At 36.0% G+C, this 13,253-nt stretch overlaps 2 protein-coding genes across 2 annotated transcripts; both read left to right on the plus strand.

Annotated features, from left to right (window-relative positions):
- The first annotated feature begins 343 nt into the window (after positions 1-343).
- On the plus strand, positions 344-2,374 carry LOC102583690 (uncharacterized). Its single transcript, XM_006362625.2, has 2 exons — positions 344-1,900; positions 2,248-2,374. The coding sequence occupies exons 1-2, from the start codon at positions 658-660 to the stop codon at positions 2,280-2,282; spliced, it is 1,278 nt and encodes a 425-aa protein (XP_006362687.1). The 5' UTR covers positions 344-657; the 3' UTR covers positions 2,283-2,374.
- Positions 2,375-9,896: 7,522 nt separating this feature from the next.
- LOC102577771 (receptor-like serine/threonine-protein kinase At2g45590) lies at positions 9,897-12,377 on the plus strand. The gene has a single exon (XM_006362626.2). It carries the CDS (start codon positions 10,073-10,075, stop codon positions 12,140-12,142), a length of 2,070 nt encoding a protein of 689 aa, XP_006362688.1. The 5' UTR covers positions 9,897-10,072; the 3' UTR covers positions 12,143-12,377.
- The last annotated feature ends 876 nt before the right edge of the window (positions 12,378-13,253 follow it).

Below are 13,253 nucleotides of genomic sequence, written 5' to 3' on the forward strand. Positions count from 1 at the left end.
CCTCGATAGACCACGAGTAAGAGGACAAACGAGAAATATAATAAAAGACACAAAGATTTAACGTGATTCGGTCAATTGACCTACGTCCACGAAGGAGATGAACAATCCACTATATAAATATGAGAGTACAAAATATAAAGAGAAATAACATCAATCAATTCACTCGGAATACAAGGAGGTTCACACAAGTGATAATGTATCACTTGTGTCCCACAAATTCTGCCCCTAACCAAAACTCTCAAAGCCCCTAAAACTACATTATGAATGTTGATTAAGTTAGAAGGTATTGAGAATGAATATTATTAACATGCATTTATACTTATTGGTCAGTTATGATAGTTAGCCTTAGTGATTGTTAGCCTGATTAGTTACAGCTGGCAGTAGTTAGTTACTAGTTTGTTAGATTGCTAAGTGCAGTATAAATGCACATGTACTCATACGTTTTCATTTGAGAAGTTTTATTCAAGTAAACAAGTTCTGTTTTTCTTCTCCGCCATTGATGCTCACTTTAGGGCTTGTAATTGGATCGTCAATTGCTGCGTTTTGATATGGTATCAGAGCCATTGTCGCTTACTTCCAGTTTGTAAGTCTGTTCGTTCCCTATATTCGATTAACGTCGATTTTTGTATTGCTTTACTTGCTTCCGCTGATCCTACAATGGCTGTTTCTCTCGATGAACCTGCGTCTTCTTCTGCTTCCACTGTTGCTGGTTCTATTGATCCAAACAATCCTCTATACGTGCATCCCTCAGATAGCCCTGCACTAATGCTTGTTCCCGTTCCTTTTGATGGAATGGGATATCGATCCTGGAGAAGGAGCATCATGCGATCTCTCTCAGTGAAAAACAAATTAGGCTTTATTAATGGTGATTTCTCAAAGCCTACTGCGAATTCTCCTCAATTGCGTCTTTGGCAAAGATGCGATGATATGGTCACATCGTGGATCCTCAATTCTCTTGCTAAAGATATCGCAGATAGCGTTGAATACGTTACTGATTCGGTTGAATTGTGGAAGGAATTGGAGGATCGATATGATCAAACTAATGGCGCGAAGTTATACCAAATTCAGAAAGAGATTAATGATCTAACTCAGGGTGTTCTGGACATTACTTCTTACTATACTAAAATGAAGAGATTGTGGGAGGAACTTAGTAATCTAAATGCCAACAATCAGTGCACCTGCACATGTCTCTGTGGAGCCAAGGATGGTACACACAAAGCTGAACAAGACAGGCGTTTGATTCAGTTTCTAATGGGCCTTAATGAGGTTTACACCGTTATCAGGGGCAGTGTCCTCATGATGAGTCCTTTGCCTTCAATGGCACAAGCCTTTTCCATCTTAATACAGGAAGAAAAACAAAGGGAATTTAAGCCAAAAGGCCAGATGTTGATGGAATCTGTTTCCTTGAATGCAGGAAGTCACTCTACAGGGAATTACTCTGCTGGTGCAGGCCCTTCAAACTCAAAAGGTTTTAAAACTAACTATTCTGCAGGAGGCAGCAGTAGCATGACTAGTACAAGCAAGTCAAATTTGTTCTGTGACCATTGCAAGAGGTCAGGACACATCATGGCAAAGTGCTACAAGCTGCATGGATATCCTCAGGATACTCAGAATCAGACCTATGGCAGGAATGGATACAACAATAGCAATGAGTATAGAAACCCTCTAAGGCAGAATCAAAGCAACTATCCCAGGTTTAACAAAGGAAAAAGGGTAGCAGCTAATGTTCATGGATCTGATGTGTTTTCTAGAAATGATGAATACATTGACAAAGGAAATCAGCCTATGAGCCTCACCAGGGAGCAATATGGGCATGTGATGAATTTGCTTCAACACTTTCATGGTGGAGAAGCCTCCAGTAGCAGTAATAATCCCACAGAAGGAGCAGTAGACCTTGCAGGTATTGTGGTTTGTAGCTCTTCTTTAGATTTTGACAAATTTTCATGCAAACATTTTGACTCCAAAGCTGACTTGTGGATCATAGACTCAGGAGCTTCCAACCATATGACTTTTAACAAAACATTATTGACAAATCGTAAGACCCTACCATATCCACTACTTGTTTCACTTCCAAATGGATACAAGGTAAATGTGACACAAGTTGGTGATGTGATACTTACATCTAGCATCATTCTGCACAATGTGTTGTTTGTGCCCTCTTTCAAATATAATTTGATTTCTGTCCATTCTCTAATAATACATCTTAAATGTGTTGTGTCTTTTACTGATACCTTATGTTTGTATCAGGCCCCTTCACTGAAGAGGCCTCAGGTAATTGGTAACAACAAGGATGGACTTTATTTCCTGTGCACAAAGTGTCTCAAGACTGATTCCCAGCCTGAACATTGCTCTTCTAAGCTTGAGAGTTGCTCTTCTAAGAATTGTTCACCTATTTCCAATTCTCATGCTTCATTCAATTCTTTTAATTCTTGTCATCTGCAAAGTACTGTAATGAATCCTATCTCATGTAATAAAAATGAATTGCTTTCTATGACTTCTTGCTTATCTCATGGAAATAATGTAGATCTATTGTGGCATACTAGACTAGGACATGTTCCTTTTGCCAAGATGAGAGGAATATCATCCATACCAGCAAAGTTTTCCCACAAACAACCTTTTCTGTGTTCAGTGTGCCCCCTTGCTAGACAAACAAGACTTCCTTTTAGCCAAAGTACCAGAATTTCAACTAAGATCTTTGAACTACTCCACATAGATTTATGGGGCCCTTATCATGTAGCTACTTATAACAATTACAGATATTTCCTGACTATGGTGGATGATCATAGTAGAACCACTTGGACTCACCTCTTAAGTTGTAAGAGTAATGCTCTGCAGACTATTAAAGCATTTATTACCCTAGTTGAAAATCAATTTTCTACTACTGTCAAGACCATTCGATCAGACAATGGTTTAGAATTTACTAGCAATGAGGCCTCCCTTTTCTTTCAATCAAAGGGCATAATCCATCAAAGGACTTGTCCCTACACACCACAACAAAATGGTATAGTAGAAAGGAAACACAAATACCTTCTTGAGACAGCAAGGGCTCTGTTGTTTCAATCTAAATTGCCCACTAAATACTGGGGAGAGTGTGTGTTAACAGCCACATACATCATTAATAGACTCCCTAGTTCTTACTTGAATAACAAATGTCCTTTTGAAATCCTGCACAAAACACAACCAGATTATTCCTCCTTAAGGAGCTTTGGCTGTTTATGCTACCCAACTGTACCAAAAGTCCATAGAGACAAATTTGAACCTAGAACTGGCCCTCATATCTTTATAGGATACCCTTTTGGTACCAAAGGCTAAAAGGTCCTATGTCTAACCACAAAAAGAATACATATTTCTAGAGATGTGATTTTTCATGAGAATGTATTTCCTTTTGCATTACCTACACATAAAGGCACTTTTCCATCTGTTTTACATTCTATTCCTTCTGTAGAAACAAACATTGATATGCATGATGCTGTAGATTGTAATGTTCCTAATGCCAATTTGTATCAACCTTGCCCTATGCCATACCTACCTAATGATAATACCATCATTGAGTCTTCTTCTTTGCCAGTTCCTACACCACAACCAATAAATCCAACAAGGAAATCCCATAGAACTCCACAGGTTCCCAAGTACTTAAATGATTACATCTGCTCTTTACCCTCACTTAGAAACACCAATGCGACATCAGCCCTCACTCCTATATTACCTCTTCATACTGTTTTCTCAAACAATAGTCATATTGCTCCTGATAATCTGAGTCCTAATAGTCAGCTACTTGTTAAAAATGTCTGTCATGATCATGAGCCATCATCTTTTGAGGAAGCAGCCCTTTATCCTGCTTGGCAAGCTGCAATGACACAAGAGTTTGAGGCTCTTCATAACAACAAGACTTGGGATTTGGTTCCATTACCAATAGGTAAGAAAACCATTGGATGTAGATGGGTGTACAAAATAAAACATAAGGCAGATGGAAGTGTGGAGAGATATAAGGCCAGATTGGTGGTAAAAGGGTACACTCAACAAGCAGGGATAGATTACACAGAGACCTTTTCTCCTGTTGTCAAGATGACAACAGTGAGAGCATTGATTGCTACTGCAGTAAAGAGAGGTTGGGACATTTTCCAACTAGATGTGAACAATGCCTTCTTACATGGAGATCTTCATGAAGAAGTATACATGGACTTACCTCCTGGTCTTGAAGTAGCTGGTACCACTACAGTGTGTAAATTGAACAAGTCCTTGTATGGACTGAAGCAGGCCAGTAGGCAATGGTACGAGAAACTATCAGCTGCTTTGTTTTCGAAGGGGTACAGTCATTCCATGAGTGACTATTCACTGTTCATAAAGAAATCCAATCAGTCCTCCATTTTTGTCGCAGTATATGTAGATGATGTGATTATTACTGGAACTGATCCACTAGAAATTCAGCACCTTAAGCAGTTCCTTCATGATACTTTCAAAATAAAGGATCTTGGCAAAGTTCATTATTTTTTGGGCTTAGAGGTGTTGTATAGAGATGGAGGTGTCATAATATCTCTGAGAAAGTTTGTCTTAGATCTCCTAAAAGAATATGGTTGCATTGAATGTTCTAGCTTTTCCTCACCACTTGATCCTAATGTCAAATTGAAGGCCAAGGAAGGACCTGCTCTTCCTGATCCCACATTTTACAGAAAGCTAGTAGGAAAGTTGAATTTCCTTGTCAACACTCGATTGGACATAGCATATGGTGTTCAACATCTGAGCCAGTTCATGCAAGATCCTAGGGAACCTCATTTACAAGCTGCCTATCATTTGCTCAGATATCTCAAAGGTGATCCAACTTTAGGGATTTTTATGTCTTCACAACCAGACTACTCAGTTCATGCTTATTGTGACTCAGATTGGGCATCATGCCCTGATTCTAGAAAATCCGTTTCTGGTTATCTTGTTCTTCTGGGACAAACACCTATTAGTTGGAAATCTAAGAAACAAGAGACTATATCTCTATCTTCAGCAGAAGCAGAATACAGGTCTTTGAGAAAAGTTGTTGGTGAACTCGTTTGGGTGGATAGACTTCTGCAGGAATTAGATGTTCCTTTTTCAAAACCAATTGCAGTGCATTGTGATAGCCAGTCTGCCTTACACATTGCGAGAAACCCAGTTTTTCATGAACGGACCAAACACATAGAGGTTGATTGTCATTTTGTTCGCAATAAGCTTCAGGATGGCCTTATCTCCCTGCATCATGTTGTCACCACAGAGCAATTGGCTGACCTACTCACTAAAGCACTGACTGGCGTTAAGCAAAGTAGCATCATGTCCAAGTTGGCTGTGAAGGCCTCACATCCTACTTGAGGGGGGGTATTGAGAATGAATATTATTAACATGCATTTATACTTATTGGTCAGTTATGTTAGTTAGTTACTAGTTTGTTATTAGTGATTGTTAGCCTGATTAGTTACAGCTGGCAGTAGTTAGTTACTAGTTTGTTAGATTGCTAAGTGCAGTATAAATGCACATGTACTCATACGTTTTCATTTGAGAAGTTTATCAGTAACAAGTTCCGTTTTTCTTCTCCGTCCAATTGATGCTCACTTTAGGGCTTGTAATTGGATCGTCAATTGCTGCGTTTTGATAGAAGGAACAAACCTTTATTTACAGAATCTAAACCTTTTCCTACGAAAAAGGATTAGCCAGTACTCCTAAACTTTTTCCTAAAAGGAAAACCTATTTATGATAAGAAACTCAGGACAATTAATATACAACAATTTATACCTCATACCAAAGTACTCCAAGTGTATTGAACTCTATTGATTTCGATCTTTAAAAATTGAGATAATATCTCAGATGGTCACTCAACTAAAACTTCTTTTTTTTTTTCCAGAAAGTCACTCAACTAGAAAGTCACTCAACTTTCTTTTATAACCTCAAAGTCACTCAACTATGAGTTTTTCTCCCAGAAAGTCACTCAACTATGAGTTTTTCTCCCAGAAAGTCACTCAACTATGATTTTTCCTCTTAGAAAGTCACTTAACTTTTTTTTATAACCTCAAAGTCACTCAACTATGAATATATTACTTACAAAGTCATCCAACCTATTTAATTAATTTTTCATTAATATTTGTTGACATGAAATTTTTATTTAAAATAAAAAATTGTAAAAAATATAGGAAAATATCCTAACAAAAGTAGAATTTAAATAATTATGATAAAAATAGGTTTAAGTCGACTAACAAGACCTTCTGCTATCAAAATTTGGTGTCTTTCCAAATTGTTTTCAACTGGATTTTGGGTATATGTTTTTTTAAAGTTAATTTTAAATTATCCGTTTTAGCATAGGAATTAAAAAGGTCTCATTTGACATAAAATTGCTTTTAAAAAAATTAAGGTTCATTTTGTGTACTGTTCAGTTGGGATAAAAATACAACTAAGTAATCACATTTAAAATAGTCTTAGGTTAATGACTAATAATAATAAAATAATAACAATATTAATATTATTCTATTTTTTACTATTTTTATTTTTAAATAGAAAAAATTCATGTAAAGTAATTTTCATGAAAAATTCAATTAAATATGTTGAGTGACTTTTAAGTGAAATACTCATAGTTGAGTGACTTTATGAGAAAATAACTCGTGGTTGAGTGACTTTCTTAAAAAAAAGCTTTAGTTGAGTGATCTGAGATATTATCTCTTTAAAAATTAAGCTGTCTTTCATTAAGTAGAAAGGAAAAATAAATACGCTGACGTAGATATTAATATATTTCATGACCGTATACATTTTACTTGCTCCAAAATAAAATATATACTCCTTAGCATTATTTTAGTTCTTATGAACACAAAGAAATTATTAAATTTCACCGACAATTACGTTAATCAGTTGTCTTCTTTCTTGATTGTCAATGGTTAATAATGTTGACTTTTGATTAGCATTGCGTCCATAATTAATACTACTCCCGTTCATTTTGACGTGTTTATATTTACTCTATCCATTTTTAATGGTCATGTTTCGTTTTTTCGAAAGCCAATTTGATTAATTTTTAAAGTAAACTTAGATTACATTAATTTAATATTTTAAACAAAAAATTTAGATATTTAAAAACTATACGAAAAATACTATAAATTGTTATTTTTTGCATATTAATATTAATCAAAATTCTTATCGTTTGACTCTAAAAATAAAAATTATGATAATTTAACATGGATGGAGAAAGTATTAAATTTTGCACACTCTTTATAAATAACAGGAGCCATTAATATGAGACTTGATTATAAAAATTAAATTAAAAAAAAGCTTATGCTAAAAATAAAATAAAATGATGAGTAATAATAATGAAAGATAAGTGGTGCAACTGCAGTACATTAGTATCATTATGGGAAAAGTGTGCAATTGTGGGAAATTGAAGCTATGATGCTTTTCCCTGTTATGCTTTCTGGCACGACTTCCATAAAAGCCAAAATGGCATCTAATTACAGTCAACCCCATTTTTTCCTTTTCTGTTTTTTCCCGCTCCATTATGATTTTTTTTCTCGAGATGACTTAATTGGTTTGGGGGATGATTATCCACACAAATGATTCTGAATTGATCCTTTTTTAGTGTTTTCTAAGTCGAGCCTAGGGTGATTTATATTTCTTGTGTGGTCTCACTACAGAATGCTAACCTGAAGGGACGAGACTGCGACAACGATTTTTAGCAGGTTATTCTGAAATTGAAAGAAAATTTAAAAATTATTAATTTCAAATTGTACCAAGTTAAATTTGATTATTTTCACTCGGATGATAATTGGAGGATTCAATGTCCACTCATGAAGTTTAAATGTAAAATAATAACAAAATTAATTGATATTTTTACACTTTCACCAGTCGAACCAAGAATTTTATTTAATAAATCATGAAACTTCAATGCACTTATTATTATAATAAAATTTATGATAATGATAAATTGATGATGATCCATGCCCACTCATGAAGTTGATAGCAACGGTAATAAAGATTAGTCGTTCACCCACTATAAAAATAAATTGTGGTCATTAATTAAACGAAATGGACGTATCAAGTTGTCAACATCAGTAATAAAAATTTTACTACTATAATATTAATAGCAGAAAATAGTCACAGAAAATAGTCAAACCAGGAGAAATTAACTTAATAGTATGTTTTCATTTGATCATAAATTTTGAAAATTCACCAGTTGTATTTGAATAAACATTTTACGTGGAAAATATTTGAAGGTTTGTAAGTGAAATTTCTCCTATAATGACCAAAATTTGAAGTTTTTGAAACTTTGAATATTTTTAAAATAAAATTTTGAAATATGATATAAAATCTATGAATAAATAAATAAATATTAAAAGAGAAAAGTTCAAAATATGATCTAGATCTATAAGCCAAATGCTTGCTATTACGTAGTTTTTTTTTTTTAATGTTTAATTAGTTGAGAATAAGAAACAGCCAAATAATAAGAAAATGAAATTGTAGAAGTAGACAAAGTGGCAGAAACCTACTACTCAACTGTCCTCTATATTTAAAAGGATGAAAGGATTAGGGGTGGATCTAAAAATCGGTGATGAATTCGGTTGAATTCAACAACTTTTGTTTAAATAGTGTATTTATATCAAAACATTATTAAATATTACATTTGAAATTCAATTACTAACACATGAAATTATAGTTATAAAATTTTAAATTCATAAATCAAAATTTTGAAAACCATAGTGATCAGCTTTTGCCTTGTTACTTACGTGTGTTATTTGCCCGTGCCATTTGGTAGGTGTAAGGTTGTCATTTTTTATTTTAGCAAATACCAGTTGTTATTTCACTTTGACAACCAAACTTACACTCTTCTTCTATTCGTTATTATTATTATTAAGCACTAAATGCCAATACCTATAATATTTTCTGTTGAAAATAAATACCTTTTTTATGTTCAAATTATTTTTTTAGTTTAGAAGGGAGGGTGGAGTATATATTTGAGAAACTATTGTTTATATTACTCCTTTCTTCAAGAGTTTCCAACTTTATTTCTTTGCCGATTTAAATTCATAATATTATCATTCGAATAATTTTTTTTGATAATTGAAATTCACTATCTTAAAATTAAAAATGTGAGTGGAGTATAATGGGGAGTAGTATAACTGGCTTTTCCCCAAATTTTAGCTAGCGTTTGGCCATAGATTTCCAAATATATTTGGCAAATATTATTTGGGTGAAGATTTGGGTGAAATTTCACCATGTGTTTGGCCATAATATTTGGGAAATATATTTCAATTTTTTAAGAAATATGACTTATGCCCATAAGTTTTTAAAACTATCAAAACTAACCATAAATTTGTATTACATAGCAAAATAGAAATGTCGCGTAACAAGATTCATGACTTCCGCAACAAATCAAAAAGCATCATTACAGTAAATAGTCGCATCGTTAAAAAAGATGCATGGGTATAAAAGCTCTTCTACATGTATGCTCTTTATAATAGAAAAAATTATTAATTGAGTTAGTTAGCAGATGGAGATTTGATTGAGTTGGTTGGTGTTAATAAATAAAGTGTTTTTGTAAAAGATAAAAGTTTGGTGTTAAATTTGAATTTTTAAAACTTTCCAAATAATGAGATTTGGCCCAAATACTAGAAAAAACTAGTATTTGGGAATTTGGGTTATTTGCCAAAAAAATTTGCCAAATAATGAGAAAGTGTATGGACAAACAATATTTGCCAAATTTTTTCCCAAGTTTTACTTGGGAAATCTATGGCCAAACGGGCCCTAGCGTGACTTCCTCTTATTTTGCGTAGAGATTATAGTATAAGAAGAAAAAGTAAAAGGGAAAAAAATAAATAATAAGTGGGGCTTTGACTAAAAAAGGGACCACAAGCAGACTGTATGTATTGTGATTTGTGAGAAAAGCAAAATAGAAACAAAATAAAGATATGCACAAAAAGCCATATACCTCTGCAACAAAAAATTAAATCCCACTTTAAAAACCTCTAATTTGTACAACAAAAATAAAATCTCTGATCCAAAAGAAAAAAAAAAACTTATGTCGATTTTTCACTGCACAAATTCTTCATTTCTGTAATTTTTTTCTTCAATTTCAATCATGCCATCTCGTGAACTCCGTTCACTACCGCCGTCGCCGCTGTTGTCGCCGCCGCATGTTCACCGTCAGAGCCACAATCTATTGCCACCTCTTGCCGGAGGAATAGCCGCTGCTGCATCTCTCCTTATTCTCTTCACTTGCTGCTTCCGGAAAATCAGCCTGAAGCGAACCGTTCCCTCTTCCGATTCAGAGTCAAAACCCCCTCACCGGTTCTCATACACCTCTCTCCGTCGCGCCACCTCTCAATTCTCTCCATCGCTTCGTCTGGGTCAAGGTGGGTTTGGTTCTGTTTACAGAGGAACTGTCAAAAGCCCAACTACCAATTCCAATGTCTCAGTTGCTGTTAAAGTCATGGACGCTGGGTCATTACAAGGTGAGCGTGAATTTCAAAACGAGCTCTTTTTCGCTGGGAAAATTGATTCTAAATACATTGTTTCCACTATCGGTTTCTCTTCCGATAAAAGAGGCCGTCGTATGGTACTAGTTTACGAGCTTTTGGCTAACGGAAGCTTACAAGACTGCCTTTTGCATCGCAAGTGTAGTGAATTGAAGGATTGGAAAAAGAGATTGTCAATTGCTCTTGATATAGCTAAAGGGTTGGAGTACTTGCACCATTTCTGTGACCCACCAGCGATTCACGGCGATATCAAGCCTAGTAATATTCTATTGGATGATAATTTCAATGCGAAGATCGGCGATTTTGGATTGGCAAGGTTGAAAGCGGAGGATCATATTGAAATTGAAGTGAGAAAGGAGAGTCCTGTAGGAAATGCGGCTGAGGATAATGGGTCGGTGGCTGAGGAAACTGAGAGTGTGATTACTGTTAATTGTTTAGACGAGTTTCACAGAGGAATTGAGCAGTCGCCGGAGAGTTTTGTTAGACTCGAGGCCTCGCCGGAGACGGTTACTGGGGTGGAATTGTCACCTGAGGCTCCTGTGGTGTCTCCAAGAACAGTGGCAGCTATGGCATCCCCATCTGAGGGTCTAGAAAAAACGAGTCTTTCGGAGGGTAATTTTGATCGGTCCAGTATAGACAGTGGGATTGAAATTGGTAATAAGAAGAGTGGGGTGAAGAAGAAGAAGAAGAGCATTACAGGGAAAGACTGGTGGTGGAAGCAAGATACTGGTGGGACGGATTCAGGAGTGGTGAAGGATTATGTAATGGAATGGATTGGTAGTGAGATCAAGAAGGAGAGGCCGAAGACAGAGTGGGTTGGGGCTTCGTCGAGTTCAGGACCAGTAGGAAAAATAGAAAAGAAGAAACATAGGAAGCGATTAGATTGGTGGGTTTCATTAGATGATGAAAAAAATGGGAAGGAGGAGAAGAGGAGGCCTGCAAGAGAGTGGTGGAAGGAGGAGTATTGTGAGGAGCTTGCTAGGAAGAAAAAGAAAAAGAAGAAGGAACAGGGGGGGAAGGGTTCAATTAGTGATGATTGTCATAGTGAGTCTTGGTGGCCAAGGGATGATGAATTATATACTGCTAAAAAGAAGAAAAGGAGCAGGAGTAGGGGTAGTAAAAGTAGCATGGATTGGTGGCTGGATGGATTTAGTAGTGAGCTTCGGAGAGCTCGTAAGAATAGTTATGATTCTGCTAGTGGGGATATACCTAAAAGTGGTGGCATCAGTAGCACTCCAAGCATGAGAGGAACTGTATGTTATGTTGCACCAGAATATGGTAGCTGTGGGGATCTATCTGAAAAGTGTGATGTATACAGCTATGGGGTGCTTTTGTTAGTTCTTATTGCTGGGCGTAGGCCACTTCAGGTGACGGGGTCACCCATGTCCGAATTCCAGCGTGCTAATCTTCTCTCTTGGGCACGTCACCTTGCCCGAGCAGGGAAGCTTCTTGATTTGGTTGATCAAACTGTTGAATCATTAGACAAAGAACAAGCACTACTCTCCATCACTGTTGCCCTGCTCTGCTTGCAGAAGTCACCTGCACGCCGACCATCAATGAAAGAAGTAGTTGGGATGCTCTCTGGTGATTTAGAAGCTCCCCAGTTACCAGTCGAACTTTCACCCTCACCCCCCTCCCGCTTCCCAATCAAGTCCCACAAGAAGGTCCGGTGAGCTTAAATCAGGTTTCAGTTCTGTACAAAACAAAAGTTTAAGTTGTTGATTATTTCTTGTCTTTGTGGATGACTTACGATGTAAAGAAGAGATAGGAAACAAAGAATTAACAATTTTAATGGATTTTGATGTTTGCTTTACATGTTCTGCATATTGTTTTTCTTTCAAGTCGGTATCTGTGTATTCTTTTTCCTTCTGGAAACTAAATAACAATAGACAAAGCCATTTAATATTTTATCTTGAGTTTGGGATTCCTAATTACGGGATATATTTGGACAAGCAGAACAAGGCCTCAGATTGAGATGCTTTCAGTGATTTTTTGTGTCCAGGCTGCTGCTTATGGACCCATTATTTTGGACAGTTGATAGATATTACTATAACTGCTAATCGGCCCCTTCCCCACTCCCTAAAAATGAAGAATGAATTAAATAAATGTCAGGGAGGAGGAGTGGCAAAGTGCACCCTTAATCCTTTCTTGGTAAAACTGGGAGGTATTAGATCTATTCTGCTCGCGATGGGGATGATGCTTGTATGGTGGAGGTATGGATCTGCATTCAGGTATGCCTTTTTCTCCAAGATTATAGCAACTTGTTTGTGCTTTTTTTATGGTTTCAACTCTTTCACTTGTAAATTTGTTGTATATGCAAGTTGCCCTGCGTTGGTTCTTTAAGAAATTTCTGCTGCCCATCTTTGTAATTATCAAATGTTGTTTCCTAAATTAAAATTCTTTGGTTTGGGTCCTCACCATAATCCATATATGCACTTGTAGATTGAGAGTCTCATTGCCCTTAATACTCTCCTTTCTACTTAGATATGAGAATCCATTAAGTTCAGCTAATGTTAAGTGCTTGTGCTAGTCAATATATTCCGAACCTTGGTAGAAGACAATATTTTCTCATATTAGTTGAATGCTCATTGTGCTAAAGGTCTCAGCAGCAATACCATTCAGCTGTTGCATGCCACAAAAAAACTTTCGTCCGGTGGAGGAAACGGGGAGAATAAGAAATATATCTTATTCTGACATTGATTGCAACTACTTCTAGAGAGAACAGGGGAGAGACCAATTTTTTTTTTCTTATTAAGAGTGTATTTCAGGACATTGATACTGCTT

This window comes from Solanum tuberosum, unplaced genomic scaffold (assembly GCF_000226075.1).
Source record: "Solanum tuberosum cultivar DM 1-3 516 R44 unplaced genomic scaffold, SolTub_3.0 scf00414, whole genome shotgun sequence".
NCBI classification, from domain to species: domain Eukaryota; kingdom Viridiplantae; phylum Streptophyta; class Magnoliopsida; order Solanales; family Solanaceae; genus Solanum; species Solanum tuberosum.